Source organism: Saccopteryx leptura, chromosome 5 (assembly GCF_036850995.1).
Source record: "Saccopteryx leptura isolate mSacLep1 chromosome 5, mSacLep1_pri_phased_curated, whole genome shotgun sequence".
NCBI lineage: Eukaryota > Metazoa > Chordata > Mammalia > Chiroptera > Emballonuridae > Saccopteryx > Saccopteryx leptura.
In genome coordinates this window covers 57,670,241-57,687,903 of record NC_089507.1, presented here as the reverse complement: position 1 = coordinate 57,687,903, position 17,663 = coordinate 57,670,241, and the positions used below count along the sequence as shown (strand labels likewise).

Below are 17,663 nucleotides of genomic sequence, written 5' to 3'. Positions count from 1 at the left end.
TTCACCTTTGCCCCTTCTCCCTCCTTCTTTGGAAGACTCCATGCCTGCAGGTGTGGAAGCCATTTTGAGATGGAAGCACTAGACACACATGCTGAGGATAATTGAACTGAAAGCCAAAAGATGTCTAGAATCATGGTAACATAATGGAGCTGCTGCCCAACTTTTGCCTAATAATTTGGTGATTTTTCCCTGTGAACTTTCAGGTTCTCTTATGCTTTATACTCACCAGTTAGTAAGTACTATGCACACCTCCTGAGACCAGGTTAAAGTGACATAGTAAGCCTGAGCAATTCTCCTCACCCCCCCCCCCCACCTCTTCCCCCAGTCCCATTTTGTTCCAGCTCAAAGAATGGCACAGGCAAAGAAGACTGGTAGACCTTCAGGGGAAAAGAACTCCAATGTCCCCAGTGCACTGGACCTTATTCCTTGTTTAGCCTTGTAGGAAGTCCAGGGAAATGCTGCTGAAACGGGGCTGCTCCAACCCACAAGAAATCTCTCCCCCTGGGGAGACAGTCTCATCCCCTCCTCCTATAAGCATATCATCCCCTAGAGGGAAAACGCCCTAGACAGCTGAGGAAATTCTTTTCTAGGTTCCAGTGAGAGCCTTCCCACCCCCTAGGACCGGAGATCAATCACCTCTGCAGGCAGGTCTTCCTCCAGATTCGGGTACTGATACAAAGGCTGTGACATCAGCTTGGCCTCAATGTCCGCCACAAATGCCCTCCGTGCCTGCTGGGCTGGTGAGAGCTTGGAAAATAGAGCTGTAAGCTTGGGCAGCCTATTCTGCCTCCCTGTTGGGGGAGGTCGGGGAGCTCTGGGATAAATCAGCGGCACAGGGTGCTCCTGAAGGCCCCGAGTGATCATACCTTCGCAAGAAGGGCAGCCATATCTGAAGTCATCCAGTCCTTTTCTCACAAATACCCACCGCTTCGTATTCATGAAGGTGTGGACTGGTGGGCTGTCCTTGGGTTCTGTGCCACACTCAGGGGGCAGATTCTCTCCGTACCTGAAAGATAACACGCACAGTTGTGCAGATCATAAGATTGGGGTGGGAGGAGGAGGGTGTAAGGAGGCTTTTAGGGGGGAGACTTGGGGAAAGAGGAGTTCACATGGAGAAGTTTCAGCTAATCGTAGTCCTGGTTCCTGGCACATTATCACTGTTCTGAGCAAGGCCCTTCTCCTGTTTTCTTTATTCTATGTATTTCCTGTACCCACTCTCATTGCTGTCACCTGCATAAGCAAAACCACTCTAATGGATTTGTAATGCATCCTTTGTTAGTACACATTTGTATGATATCTGTGCTATCATTTTGTGTGCATGTGTTTGTAATTTACATAAATGGTACTATTCTGTTACCTGTTTATTCACCAAGGGCAGTATTATAAAGGTTCATTTTTCCAATTTGCTGGAGCATTGGCCTTTTGGCCCATCCATAAAGAACACTGATATTGTTTAATGCTATCTCACCCCTTGCAGTCTGTACATGACAGTGGTACATGTATTCTGGCACAGTTATCTTCAAACACTGAAGAATACTTCTGTTGGAAATCAGGCCTTAACGCTGTGCTAGACATTAACCAAATGGTCCCGTCATCCTGAGGTTAGCAAAAGAGTTGAAGGGAGTCCATTCTGTTGCTCCCAAGGTACTGATCTAAACTGGAATTGGTCTGTCTTGATCAGCAAGGTCCCGTCGCTCAGGGAAACCCCAAGGCTCCACTAAAATGAGATGATTTACCCTTGGCAGGTACTTCAGTGAGTAAGCAGCTGCCAAGAACCCACTCAGGCTGTGTCCAAGAAATGCCACTTTGTCCAGGCCTAGGGCTCATCTCCACCCCTCAGTGGGTTCCACAAACTGATTCTCCACTTCCTCTGCATCCCTGTCAAACATGGTCCATGACTTCAAACGAAGTCCAACAAGGGCAAAAGTATAGACAAATCTATCATTGAAAAGATCACCAAAATTTAATGCCCAGAGTCCAAGATCTCCTCTAAAACCATGGAAGGGGGACTAGTTGAGTCTTATTAGAAACACTGTGAGAAAAATTGGGCGTCCATATTTTATCTCCATATAATTACTTCAAAATAAAAAGTTTGAAGGTGGGAAGAAAAAGAAAACTTCCCAAAGGCCTCCTAACTGTGACTATGTATACTGTGCACACTCTCTGCCAGTAGCTGCTTCACAGGCGCGAGGTAGGTTATTCTTCACCCAGTCCTATAAGACTGATTCTTCCTATTGTCTCTATTTTACAGTTAAGAAAACTGGGCCCAGAAGGAGCAACTAACCTCCCTAAGGTCACCTTACAAATAAGGAGCACTGGCCTTGGACTCCAGCCTTCCTGTATCTAACCTTTGGGATCTAGACGGCATGGTCCAAGAGAGCAGACATCCGTCCTCATGATCAGCTCAAGGAATCAGCAAAGGCAGATAGCCTTGGATTCCCGTCCTGTGGCTGTGACATTTCCCATTCACAGCGACAGCAGAATGCCCCAGTACAAGAGACTGTCCCCCAAATACAGGCTCAGCTTGTCACAGTCATCCTCTGTGTGGTCCAAGGCTCCAGGTGCAGCAGACCCCTCCCAAGGTATCCAGGGGTCCAGTTCGCTAATCCGGAGAAGGGGGAAGCACGGGCTAAACCAGTCTCCACAGAGGACTCCGTGGCTATCATTTTCCAACTAGAATCGGTATTTTAATACACATTCTCTGGTGGTTGTAAGGATAACAGAAAAATAATATCATTCGCGATGAGCAGCGTCGAGCGCTGGATATTTTATACTAATATCATTTAGGAGATAATGCCCCTGACAAAGAAAGGCAGGCGGTCCGTAGCCCAGCCAGGAATAGCTATAGACCACCTCCTGTCCCAGCCCCAGTCCCAGCCCCAGCGAGATCCGGTTCTAAGCGCCCCCACGCAGCACCCGAGGCGCTTACGAGGGTCTGCAGTTCCGGCCAACTCCTCTTCTCTCAGTAAACCGCGGCCGAAGCCGGCGTTTCTCCATAGTGGCGGAGCCTTTCGTGTTTGTGCGTTCTGGTCTCTGGTGGCTAGGAGACCAGGCAGCCACGCCCTATGCAGATTCACACCTCGCGCGCGCAGCTAGGGCGCCCCCTAAGAAACCCGACCTTCCCCAGGAAAGCGCCCCACAACGCTCAACCCGCCGCGCAGCGGGGGTCTCAGGTCCCCGGGGTCGGGACCAAGGCGAAGGAAGGGAGAGTACCAGGTCCTTGGTCTAAATATGTTTGAATCTGTTTAGAAGGCGTTTTTACCTTCCCACTGAAATTACTGTAAACTTGGCCATGTTTTGGTCGCCCCGTTTTCAAAAAATATTTGTTGAGGCAAGAATGGAGAAGGCAGCTGGAGAGATAGCAAGAGAGAGAGAGAGAGAAGAGGGAAAGGAATAGGCTGATGTCTAATGGTGAGACAGCCTTTCAGCATAATAACATGTTTTCCTGGAGGTCTTGAAACTGCCGGCTGGGCATCACAAGCTCTGCAGTCGTGGGCTGCACACTGCTTTGTAGTCACTGCTGATTTCCAGACTTTCTTGCAGTCCGTGCGTTATTTGATTCTTTTGCCTTAACCCACAACCAGCAATGAAATTACCATCCAGTCGGTGCCAGGAGGCAGAAGCCTATGTATATATATAGATTGCATGCGGATGCTTTGGTTTTGCTAAGTTCTCTTGCTACTTCTGGAGTGTCTCTGATTTAAATACCTGTACTGAGCATTGCTCTCAGAGAAAATAGCAGCAAAGCATTTTCCTTTATTCAAATTATTGCAGTATTTAAATTGTGTCTGTCGTGGCAGAATAATTTTGTAGTCATTTAAAGATGTCTTCTCATTTACAGACTCTCTAGGAAGAAATTAGCTCCGCCTTTGGGAATCTATTAAATGTCTGGACCATATTGAAGGTGCCCCGATAGGCACTGGTTTCAGCATCTTCACTTGTGTGTGTGTTCAGCTGCCTTCTCTGAGCTCAGTGGAGAGCCCTGCAGCCCCGCCACCTTAGCTGAATCCTCGCTCTGCCACTTAATAATTGTGCACTCCTGGGCACAGTTCCTCATACGTTTTTAAGCTTCATAGATTTCCTAGCCTGAAAATGGGGGAAATAATAGTGTCTGCCTCTAAGGTTATTGGGGGATTTTATGAGCTAATAAATGTAAAGCACTTAACACAGTGCTGGCAATACTGACCCCTCAGATACTGCTGAGTACTGTCATCTCAGCTGGGAACTGGGGATTGGTGTACTTGCCCTGACTACTTTACAGGATTGTTATACGATTTATTAATGGAGAAATGTACACATGTTGTCGTTATCAAAAGGCTGATTAGTTGTTTTTGTTATCTTTGATAACATTTTTGATAGAGTTTGATTGATTTCAAATTCAAGCTTAATTACTTTGAGGAAGTAGGATTCCTCCTTAAGACTGAGGCTAAGGGCCATGTCCATCTTGCTCCTGGTACTGTGCCTGGCACACAGTAGGTACTCTTTCAACAACTATTCTCTCTTATGACCATGTTGGGCACTGATTGGGGTGCTACACAATGGAGAAGAACAAAAAGACTTGATTCTTGTCATCTTGGTACTCAGTTTCCAGTGTTTGTTGCATGAATTAAGAACAAAGCACCTATTTTCATGACTTTTGTATCTTCACAAATTAATATTTTCTCCACATAGTAATTCTGTCTTCATATCTGGTGGGAGACAACTAACATTCTTCTTATTTCACCACACTCCATAATTTATACCATTACTCAGGGAATCTCTCGTTTATTCTTCCTGTCTTTCTCTTTACATCTCAAAAGTAAAACGTGTTACATATAGTAATCTAATGGGTAAATGTTATTTAAGAACGAAGATGATGATGTTTCAGTTGTTTATCCAGCTTTATTGCCACGGGGTGTGAGCATTCCATTTCCAAATAAGATTATTCAAATATTTATAACAGGGTCTCCAAAAACTATTCCTGCGTCTTCTTCAGTCAAGAACTATTTACTCTTTCTGTAGTATTTTACAACTTAATCCACAATACTTAGTTCACATACTTTGCAGAAAAAGCATTTGACGAACAGAAGCAACAGAACTTTCAACTGAGTAATTATAAAGTGAACTTGCATTGGTAGAACAGCTTGGCCTCTGGATAAAGTGTTACAAATCATCCCTATGAGACTACATTTAGCCTAGACAATTCTACCCTCAACCCAGTTCTCACAAAATTTCTACAGGTAAATTTAAAACAGGCATTATCTCACCAAGAAAAATAATAAAATCTATGAGTAAACAACACACAATGACTAGGGTCAGTAGAAATAATGGGAGGGGGATCACATTATAGCACCTTTATGTATTGGAATGTTTAGATGCAGAATATAAATAAATGTGATTAGTTATTTATAAACATATGTTTACATACATAAAATAAGCATGCTTAATTTGATTAGAACATGATAGAAGGAATTGAAATTATGAGCAAAGTATAAGAAACTTTTTTAAGGATAGATTTGGAAAAGAAGCACATAAAATTTATAGAAATAAAAATACAATCATTGCAATTAAGAACTCTGTGGTCTGGTTTACAATAGATTAAAACAACTCAACTGAAAATTAGGAAACAGATCAATTTGAATAAATGCCTGGAGTACAGCTAAATAAGTGAATAGAAACAATGGAAGAAAAGAAATATGAAAATATGGGAGAAGGAGAAAGAAGGTCTTACAAACTTCTAATCAGATTTTCATAAGTAGATGGTAGAGAGAATGGAAAAGAGAAAATATTATAAAATATAAAGGCTGAGAATTTTCAAGACTTGATTAAAGATACAAATCCTCCATTTCGGGAGGAACAATTGACCTTAAATAAGAATAATAAGAATAAAATCTTATACAGCACCTCACCATAAATACAAAAGGCCAAATAGCTGACATTAAAAGTAGGCAAATAGAAAAGATGGATTACTAAAAAAAGACAAGTAAATAGACTAAAAGCTAATTTCTAAAGCAATGATATAATCCCAAAACAGTAAAATAATCAAGGTTTAAGTGTAAAGAAACATCAGTTTTGAACTTCATATTAAGCAAAACTATCTTTCAATAATAGGGCTCAAAATTTTCAGACAAAAAAAAGACATAATTATCATCAACAGACTAAAATTAGAGAAGATTCTAAAGGTTATACTTCAGGTAATAGGGAACAAATAAATATTATGAAATACAATAGAATGTTAAAAAAAATAAAATTGTAAATACTGGGTAGGCAAAAGTAGGTTTACAGTTATAACACAAATAATAATAATATGACAATGAATAATAATATAAGAATAAACTCTGTTTCACATACTCACAACTGTAAACATACTTTTGCTCCATCCATTATATACATATTCTTTAAAATGTAGATTGTGTAAACTAATAGCATCTAATTTGTGGAGATTAACAAAAAGAATTTTTCTGACATCCTGAATTTCTTATTTAATTGAGAAGAGAATGAATATATTGATTAGCAAAGTATAAAGGATGATGTACTAGACTGACATTAAGGAAAAGAAACCTGATATAACTATACTAATATCAAACAGAATACAACTTGAGGCAAAAAGATCATTACAGTTACATAAAGATTATTATGCATAATGATGAGAGGTCCAATTCACACATATATGCACACACACTAGTGATATACAATTCTAAACATATATGCACCTACACACATAGGTTAAAATATAAAAGAAAAATTATTGGACCTACATAGAAAAATTGATTAATATACTATTCTAATAGGAACATTTTAATACAACTCTCAGTAATAAATTAAATAGACCAAAAAATCAATGAGTACCAAGAAATTAAAACTTTATCTAATGTATATAGGTAGAATTTCGCATCCAACAATTAGAGAAAACACATTCTTTTCAAGACAGATAGAAAGTTATATGTGTACCTTCATAAAGCAAGTTTCAACATCTCAACTGGTATCATTTAACTCACATACACTTATCACAATGCAATTAAGTTAAATATCCATAACACACATAAGAGTATTTATTTAAAAATAAAACAAGGCCCAATCAGTTGTCTCAATGGATAGAGCATCAGCCCAGCATGCGGATGTCCCAGGTTCAATTACTGGTCAGGGTACACATGAGAAGCAACCATTTGCTTCTCTTCCCCTTCCCTCCCCCTTCTCTCTCTTCCCCTCTAGCAGTTAGTGGCTTGATTGGTTCAAGCACTGACCCCGGGCACTGAGGATAGCTTGGTTGGTCCTAGCGTTGGCCTTAGGCGCTAAGGACAGCTCAGTTGATTCGATCATTGGCCCTATTTGGTGTTCGCTGGGTGGATCCCAGTTGGGGTGCATTCAAGAGTCTCTCTGTCTCTCCTCGTCTCACCTGAGAAAAAGAAAGAAAGAGAGAGAGAGAAAGAAAGAAAGAAAGAAAGAAAGAAAGAAAGAAAGAAAGAAAGAAAGACAAAATACAAATAAATTATGGGTTAGTAAGATATTAAAATGGAAATGTAAAAATAAATGTAAAAGATACAAAAAAATTGTGGGACACAGCTAAAATGATACATAGAATAAAATGACCTTAAATTATTAAACTATGTCCTGACCGGGCGGTGGCACAGTGGATAGAGCGTCGGACTGGGATGCAGAGGACCTAGGTTTGAGACCCCGAGGTCGCCAGCTTGAGCGCGGGCTCATCTGGTTTAACAAGGGGTTACTCGGTCTGCTGAAGGCCCATGGTCAAGGCACATATGAGAAAGCAATCAATGAACTAAGGTTTCGCAACGAAAAACTGATGATTGATGCTTCTCATCTCTCTCCGTTCCTGTCTGTCTGTCCCTATCTATCCCTATCTCTGTCTCTGTAAAAAAAAAAAAAATTAAACTATGAAAGAGGAAAGGCTAAGACCTAAATAAATGGAAAGACATCCCCTGTTCATGGATTAGAAGGCTCAATATTAAGATGACAATAATATCCAAAGGGATATAGTGATTCAACCAGTCAGTATATCAGATATACTAAAAGAATTCAGTGAACAAATAGGCATAGAACTTGAATAAACATTTCTGCAAAAAAGATATACAGATGACCACCAAGCAAATTAAAAGATGCTCAACATCATTAGTCATTAGGGACATACAAATCAAAACCACAGTGAGATACAACTTCACACCAACTAGGATGGCTGTGATAAGTAAATAAATAAACACACAAAGAAAACAACAGGGTTGGTGAATATTTGGAGAAATTGAAACCCTAGTGCATTGCTGATAGAAATGTAAAATGGTAGAGCTGCTGTGAAAACACTTTGTCGTCCTCAGAAAGTTCAACACAGACTTAACGTATGACCCAGCAACTCCACTCCAAGATATATACCAAAATAATTGAAAACAGAGACTCAGTTATTTGTTCATCAATGGTAACATTCATATTCATAATAACCAAAAGGTGGCAACAAACCAAGCGTCTGTGAACAGACAACTGGATAAATAATATATATATATATATATATATATACATATGTATATAGTAGAATATTATTCAGCCATAAAGGATTGAAATTCTGATACATACTATAACACGAATGAACTTTAAAAACATTATATTAAGTGAAATAAGCCAAAAGCAAAAGGACAAATAGTGTATGATTCCACTTGTATGAAATATCTAGATAAGGCACATTCATTGAGACAGACAGTAAGTTAGAGGTGACTACGGACTGGTGGGAGAAGGAAGAAGGAGATATTGCTTCATGGATACAGAGTTTATTTTCGGGATGATGAAAAATTTTGGAAATAGATACTAGTAGTAACGGTTACACAACATTATAAATGTATTAATGTTACTGAACTGTTCACTTAAAATGTTAAAATCACAAATTTATATTGTTTGTATTTTGTTTTACCATAATTTTTAAACATTGTTAAACAGGCATAAAAAAGGCGGGGTGAAAATTAATGAGCTAGGAATCCAACTGAACAAGTTAGAAAAATAGTCAAATAAACCCAAAGGAAAGCCCAGGCGCCTGCAGGCTGCATCTGGGGGTGGGTTCAGCTCGTAGAAGGCACTGATAGGAAACTGGGGGTGGCTGGGGGAAAGTCAGGAGACTTCTCTTTCTCCCGTTCTCTCCAAGGAGATATCTATATTTCTTTCTTTTCTTTCACCTGCCACCAGGCAGCCGCCATATGATTCCAGCTTCCATCAGACTCGGGGTCCTGTTACGACTACTTCCTGCAGTTTTGATGTGGTAAGGCTTTTCTGCTCTTGCTAATCTTTATTACCTCAGATTCCCTGTCTGGCTTTCAGTTCTTCCATCACCTCTGTGATCTATTCCCTGCATTAACATCCCTCAATTTTATACAGATCAGCTTTTGTTTTCCAGGTAGGATCCTGATTGATACCTATGTTACTTGCAACCAAGCATTTCCAGTGCCTGTTTAGGAATCCAGAGGAATTCTCACCTGTAAGGAAAGATGTATATAGATGTTTGTGGTAGTATTGGTGAGTTAAAGCAATGTGCACGTCCATTTCTGTGGTGTGAATGGGCAAAAATAGATGGGTAACTAGGCATCAGTTAGAAACAACAGTCCGGATAGATATTCAGCAACATGGTTAGACTTTTTAAAATGCAGTGCTGAGTGAAGAAAGAAACAGAATGAGATGTTTGCCATGAGATTATTTACATAAATTTATAAAATGCAAGCACAAAAACAAAAATACACATTTTACAAGAACTCATACAGAGAACACTTGAGAATGGCTGCCTGTGGAGAGAGGGCAGAGGAATAGAAGTAAAGAAGGAGGACGAAAGGATTGCATGAATGAATGAATAAGTGAGGGCCTTACACACCCAGTTGATAATGGAGTGCCATGAATTAAAGAACAAGATTAACCAAGGTGCTGTGTGTGAAGTTGAAAAAGAAGTTGCCAGAAAAATTGTTACTACTTAACAGTGAGACATAATTGTAAAGAACATGTGGATTATGAAACAATACCTGCTCCAAAGCCAGCCAAATTAGTTTTTAGAAATAAGAACAGAAACATGGGACAGATGATGAAGCCAGGAGCCGGAGCTAATGACAGGTACTGGATAACGCAGGAGTGTTTCCAAGTTCTCTGGCAGTTTTGCGTGAGCCTAGTTGAGGAGGATTCTAGGTCCTCTATCTTGTTAGTTGCTCTCAGATATGAGCTGAGTTTATGATTTGTAATCTCATAACTGAATATAAGTGATAGCAAAAGAATCCTGCTTTTAGACTTCAAGAGTCAACTGACAGCATCAAAGGGTGAGCTGTTTCCTCAGGTTGGGCTTAGGCTATGATCAATATATGCTCTAAAAAATTAGAAACAAGGATCATTTGAAGTGTCTTACAAAGGACTTGAATTCTCACCAGTATAATTAAATTGAAATAAGACAATAATAGAAAAGAAATACTCACCCTGGCCAGATGGCTCGGTGGGTTGGAGCAGCATCCTGAAGCACAGAGGTTGCCAGTTTGATCCCCAGTCAGGGCACATACAGGAACAGGTCAAAGTTCCTGTCTCTCTCTAAAATCAATAAAATAAGTATAAAAAAAGAAAGAAAGAAAGACTTAACCATGGCTCTAGGTTTTATTTTCCTTTGCCTTTATAATCAGAGTTGGTGTGAGTTTCCTGATCCAAACCATTCAAGTTCTGGAAGATTCTTTGTGTAAAACCTTGTAAGAGGCCCTGGCCGGTTGGCTCAGTGGTAGAGCATCAACCTCACATGTTTCAAAATTTTAGCAAATACAAAGGATCTTAATAGACAGCTTTAGCAAAATTCTCAATCAGCATTTGTACCTTCTGTGTTCCACCATACCACTCCTAGGGTACAGAAATAAAACCCATGTCTTGCTCTTGCGGAGTTCACACAGATATGGAGCTCAAATCTAGTTGTGTTTCACCTTAACATGCTCTGAGTGGATCTGCTCATTGAAAGGACATTGCAGGAGGACAGGGCATATGGAGTACTCTAGAACAAGTAATACCGAGTGCAGAGACAGCAAAAAAGTCTCATCCTCCCTGAACTAGAACCCCTAAATTCCTCCCACCTTAGTCAAAGGTTTGATATTCAACTTTCAACAAATATTAAGAGCCTCCTGTGCCCCAGGAACTCTTCCAGACCCTGCACAAATAATCTCATGGTTGAATCTTTCTTTCTTTGGTTTCTCTGTTTTTATACAGTGTCAACAGTAAGACGCACACACAACACAGAAAGGTTCTGCATGACACTTGCTTTCAATTTCCAGAAAGGACATCGAGGACACAGCTCAAAGATCTTCATCTCATTTTTATAAAAGCATCATATCTGATACTATTAGTATCCAAATTTATATTCATTTATTTATTCATTCATTTTTCAAGATCTAGAGTAAAACCTTTTCTTCTAATATCATCATTCTGGTAAACAAAACAAATTATTTTTAGTGTCATTTGAGGCAATTTTAACAAAGTGCTTACTTAAAACAAAGTTGAGAAATATCTAGAAGAGGGGAATAAATATTGGCAAGGTCATTAATTGGAGTACTGATGTCACCAACAATAATTATGGAGGTGTCTGTTGTTGTCTCTCCTGCATTACCAAAATCACAGCCCATTTACAGACACGTCATTCCTTAGCAAGGCCTTTAGCTTCAGTCAGCATTTTTACAGTCATGATAATTGTCATTATGCTTTGCAGTCTAATTTATATTAACAATGAGTTATTTTTATCAGAAGCTGTGTCCACTTGTTAAGAGGCAATTACTGATAGAAGACAGTTGAGATGGACAGACAGTGCAGACGCCCGTGGCAAGCACGGCTCAGGCATCCCGGGCCTCCGCTGGCTCTCTCCATCTCTGCCCTGCCCGGACCAACTGGTTTGCCTCATCCGCTTTCTCCAAGTTCACCTGCCTCTAAAACTACATAGTCAAACTAGCCTCTGGGAAGTGTGGGACTGGGGGCAGAGGGGTTTTCATCCTAAGGACAAATATAAATGGAGGGAAAAAATGAATTTTCCCTGGTTCAGTAACGGAAACTCCCCTTCCTCTGCTTTTCTTAGAGCATTTACTTTAGAAAACTTGGAATTGTAAATTCTCTCTCTACCCCCTTGAGATGTATGTAAATCTTTTTCAAAGCTAAATAAGTTTCTTGCCATTTTTATGATTCAGGAATGTCTTTCTCGAGGACTTGGGAACCTCTCTTTGATATGTAATCATCAATAAACTCGGCATGTCTATATCCCACTTCCTGTGGGAGGGTGGGAGCAGGTGCCTGGCTCCAAGTTGTAAAAATACCTCCTGTCCTAAAGATACAAAGAGGGTTTTTCCCCCCTTTGGATAATTGCTAACACAGATGGGTACCAAGTTACCATGAGAATATAAGATGAACTATGTGTGACAAATTGTGCTGTCAAGTTCTCTTACTTGAGAACTAATTATTCTTCATCTCAAGAACATGTATAGAATAGGTTATATCTGCCTGTATACATAACAGGGAGGGTGAGCTTTTTGTGCCTTTTTCATCTCTTTAGCAGATTGCCTATGATCCACATCACATTCTGGTTTAATGCATATTCAATAATAAAACTGTTTTTCTTTCTCTTCTCTTTTGTAGAAAGGTTTCCTGTGTTGGCAGGAGATTTCCTTTTTAATTGCAGTAGAGACTATGACCCTTTAAGGATACCCCTGGAAAAGCTGACGAATATTCCATGAAAATCCTCCCCTGGGATGTCCCCTAAGATCCTTGCTTTTAGAGAGGGTATAAAAACCATTAGGATGGTGGCGGGGTGGGGGGATGTTACATGGTACCCTCTCTTTCCCCCTCCCTCCCCCTTTCTCTCCCTCTTTCTCTCTTCCACCCTCCCTCTCTCTCTCTCCCTTCTTCCCTCTCTCTCTCCCTCCCTCTCTCTCTCCCTTCCTCTCTCTTGCTCTCTTTACCTCCCTCACTTCCCCCCCCATCCTCTCTCCAAACCGTTCTCCTCTTCTTCTTCCCCCAGACACAATACCTTTGTGTTTTTCTCCTAAACTTCAAGGGCTCTTCTTTTGCCTCTGTAACTTCTTTCCTGAGCCCACAGAGCCCAGCTGACTCACTTCTTGCTACCTCTGTGATTTTCTAAATAAAGTGTCTCCTTCTGAATTTGTTCTTTGCCAAACTCAAGTACCAAAGTTACTGAACCAAGATGTAACACCTGGTGTCATTTTGCCATTAACATTTTTTCTAAAGGAAAAAGCTTTCTATCCACCTTGTCACTCCTACCATGGATCTCCCTTCCTGCAGGGAAAGTGTGAGAAAAGTGGACCTCGCCTTATTTATAGGGGGAATAAACATATATCTTAATGCCAGGAAATTTGGATTTAGGGTGCTGACTCTTTATAGCAGTTGATCAGGAATACCTGCTGCCCTATACCTGGGGATCTTAGGGTCTGTGGGACATACAGTGCTCCATGAGGAGGTAAGGAAGACTGAGAAGAAGTCACCAGTCCCTTAGGAAGCTGGGTGAGGGAGCTGTCTCTGCTGAGAGAATGAGGAAGCTCCTGGGGTCCCAAATACCCCAGGGGAACACCCAATCATTCTTAGATTATCCTGCTTCCAATATAACAGAGATTATATCTATGACTAGTTATCCATTTCATTTTCTCTCTTTGAAAATAGATGTTAAAACTTTCTAGAATGGTCGTACCATTACTGAATTTTCCAAAAGATCATATTCTAAAAGTGATTATCACTCAAATCAGAAACAGTATATGAGAAAGAAAAAAAAACAAGTTACAGAGGCAAAAGAAGAGCATTTGCTATCTATACATTTTCAGAGTCTTCTGTCTTCTTATAAAATTCCCCTATAATTTATACTTTTTATTAAAATAAAATTCACATAACATAAAACTAACCATTTTAAAATGCACACTTTAGTGGCATTAATATAATCATGCTAATGTATAACCACTGTCTTTAGCCACAATAGTTCCAAAAATTTTTATCACCTCAAAAGAAAACCCCATACCCATTAAGCCACCAATCATTCCTTATTCCCGCCTATGCCTGTCTTTGACAACCACCAATATGTCTTATGTCTCCAAGGATTTACTTATTCTGGATATCTTACATAATGGAATCATACAATATGTGACCTTTTGTAACTGACTTCTTTCACTTAGCATACTATTGATATTTACAAGTTCCATTCATGTTGTAGCATGTATCAGTAATTAACTCCTTTCTATGGCTGAATACTGTTTAATTGTATATATATATATATATATACACATTGTATATATTATATATATACCATATTTTGTTCATTTATTCATGGGCTGGTAGACATATGGATTGTTTCCTTTTTTTTTTTTTTTTTTTTTTTTTTTCATTTTTCTGAAGCTGGAAACAGGGAGAGACAGTCAGACAGACTCCCGCATGCGCCCGACCGGGATCCACCCGGCACGCCCACCATGGGGCGATGCTCTGCCCACCATGGGGTGATGCTCTGCCCACCAGGGGGCGATGCTCTGCCCATCCTGGGCGTCGCCATATTGCGACCAGAGCCACTCTAGCGCCTGAGGCAGAGGCCACGGAGCCATCCCCAGCGCCCGGGCCATCTTTGCTCCAATGGAGCCTTGGCTGCGGGAGGGGAAGAGAGAGACAGAGAGGAAGGCGCGGCGGAGGGGTGGAGAAGCAAATGGGCACTTCTCCTATGTGCCCTGGCCGGGAATCGAACCCGGGTCCTCCACACGCTAGGCCGACGCTCTACCGCTGAGCCAACCGGCCAGGGCTGTTTCCATTTTTTAAAAATTTTTATTTATTTATTCATTTTAGAGGAGACAGAGAGAGAGAGAGAGAGAGAAAGAAAGAGAGAGAGAGAAGGGGGAAGGAGCAGGAAGCATCAACTCCCATATGTGCCTTGACCGGACAAGCCCAGGGTTTTGAACCGGTGACCTCAGTGTTCCAGGTCGAAACTTGATCCACTGTGCCACCACAGGTCAGGCCTCCATTTTTGGCTATTGTGAATAATATTGCTCTGGACATTTGTGTATAAATATTGTTTAAATACCTGTTTTCAGCCTGACCAGGTGGTGGCGCAGTGGATAGAGCATTGGACTGGGACGCGGAGGACCCAGGTTCGAAATCCCAACTCATCTGGTTTGAGCAAGGCTCACCAGCTTGAGCCCAAGATAACTTGCTTGAGTAAGGGGTCACTCGGTTTGCTGTAGACCCCCTGCCATCAAGGCACATATGAGAAAACAATCAATGAACAACTAAGGTGCTGCAAGGAAGAACTGATGCTTCTCATCTCTCTCCCTTCCAGTCTGTCTGTCCCTATCTGTCTCTGTCTCTGTCACAAAAATAAATAAATAAAAAATAAATAAGTAATAAATACCTGTTTTCCATTCTTTTGGATATGTATGTAAAAGTGGAATTTCTGGAACATATGGTAAGTCTATGTTTAAGTGTTTGAAGAGACATGATTGGTATTTTAGTCTCTTCTGGTGTAATTAGAAATGCAGGAAAAACAGTGCTGCTCAAGTTAGTTTGCATTGCAATTGAAGCAATCACTTGTCATGAATATTCTTTTATTATTATAATTTTTTAATTGTAGAAAGAAACAAAAACATTGATTTATTGTTTCACTTAGTTATGCATTCATTGGTTGCTTCTTGTATGGGCCCTGCCCGGATCGAACCAGCAACCTTAGTATAAATATATCAGGACGATGCTCTCAACTGAGCTACCCATCCAGGACCTGTCACGAGTATTCTGAAACATTCTTCATTAAAGATAAAAAGAGATAGTGTTTGTTGTTTATCGGAGAACTGGAAATGTTTCTAAACCAAAAGTTGTAAAGTTAACTGAATAACAATCTTCTTTGAAGTGAATCTGTACAGGAGGCTTCAGGGTAATCATTTCAAAGAGGTTCAGGGAATGAGGTTAGTGTAGTTGGTGGCCAAGGGTCCTATTGGCACTGAGTTAGTGGTGAAGTGCAGGTCTTATTTTTAACCTTTTCATGGTCTAACACCTTAACCCCCACCACTACCCTTACCTCGTCCCCAGCGGAATGCTTTCTCCCCATCACTCCAGGCTGACAAGACTGCCTGACCCTCAGGTAGACCCCTCTGCATTCCTCACTGCCCCTTTCTCCCCACCAGAGATAGATACTAAGCAAACTTGACTTCCTTCCTCATTTAAAGCAACTTTACCCATGCAATAAATCGTTAACGAATAACCATAAACTCTTGTGTTGTTTATTCAGCCCTGATTTCATAATGTGCAGGAATCAAACTGCCCTGGTATTTCATAATAAGCTGACTTTCCACACTGAGTTGAATGGCTATCTAAACACACTACTCAAGCCCCATTTGCTTCTAGAAAGTGCCATCCAACTACCTCAAGGGAGAACAGATTAATGTTCACATCACAGCATACATCGGAAATGGTATGTTTAGCACCTTGCGGCGGAGGGGAACCGGCAGCTTACAGCCTCAATCTAGTCTAACATCAAGACCAGAAGTATCCCTTCTCTCAAACAACTAATGCTGAGCCTACTGCCCTTCTTGGTTGCCCGTGTCTCCAGAGTCGGATTTAACGGCGGGCGCACTGGGTGCACGTCCTGGGTCCCGACTTTCAAAGGGCCCCACAAAACCCCAACGTTGCATTTTTTTCCTAATGACATCAAGTTAGGTTTCATATGTGCAATTTTAACATTAATAGGACATAACATTTTTTTATTTATTTAAAAGTATGGTTAACATGTATTTTTGTTTTCTCTGTCTCTCTGTTTTTTTTTAAGGGGCCCAATATTTTCTTCTGCACCTGGGGCCTCAACTGACCTTACTCTGCCTCTGCATGTCACCAAGATTGTTGGTACAACACAGCTTTTTCATCAATGTTCACTCCTTTATCTTTTTTCTCTTAGAAAACGCAAGGTCAGAAGTCCCAAGCAGTGGTTAAGAAGTTAAGAGCGCAGCTAAAGTATCTGATTGACTTGGGTTTCAGTATGAGCTTTGTTTCTCATTGGCCATGTGACTTTGGGTTACGTTGTCAGTCCCTCTGCGCTTCAATTTCCTCATCCTTAGAGATAGAGTTTCTACTTCACAGGGCGTTGTGAGGGTTAAATGAACTAATGTGAGTCCAGTGTCCAGCACGGTGCTTGGCACATGTACAAGCAGCAGATAATATTGTTGACACATTAACCATGTGCCCACTGTTTCTTTTCTCCCCCTTGCTCCTCTGCCTGCTGCTCCCCCTATCCTGTCCGTTAGAAGAGTCTGTGTTGTGGCTTCAGGAAAGAGAGAAGAAAAACAGGTTGTTTCATCCCACCTGAGCTTCAAAAGCTCTGCATCCGTACAGGAACAAAAAAAGAGAGGAACTTGAAGAAGGGTATTCTCATTTTCCTACAACCCAAGCAGAATAAAACCCAAACCAAACAAACTAAAATATATTCCTCTAGTTTGGGATACAAAGAAGATAATGGGGAGAGGTCATAGAGTTTCCTGGTGGGAGGAGGCAGTAGACAGGGTCCTGGACAACTTCACAGATTCCCTCTGCCCGGGCACACTATCAGTGTAATATCCCAGATTCCCTCTGCCCGGGCACACTATCAGTGTAATATCCCAGATTCCCTCTGCCCGGGCACACTATCAGTGTAATATCACAGATTCCCTCTGCCCGGCCACACTATCAGTGTA

General features: G+C 40.9%; 1 protein-coding gene and 1 pseudogene across 1 annotated transcript in view; both read right to left on the bottom strand.

Annotated features, from left to right (window-relative positions):
* FAM47E (family with sequence similarity 47 member E) overlaps window positions 1-2,997 on the bottom strand; it is a 30,374-nt gene extending 27,377 nt beyond the window's left edge. Inside the window, exons 1-2 of the mRNA XM_066386541.1 lie at window positions 2,930-2,997; window positions 637-1,006 (exon numbers count right to left, since the gene is read on the bottom strand). Coding sequence (XP_066242638.1) covers window positions 637-1,006; window positions 2,930-2,997 — 438 coding nt within the window. The remainder of the gene's footprint in view (window positions 1-636; window positions 1,007-2,929) is intronic.
* LOC136405548 (1-acylglycerol-3-phosphate O-acyltransferase ABHD5 pseudogene) lies at window positions 1,362-2,397 on the bottom strand (annotated as a pseudogene).
* Window positions 2,998-17,663: the final 14,666 nt, after the last annotated feature.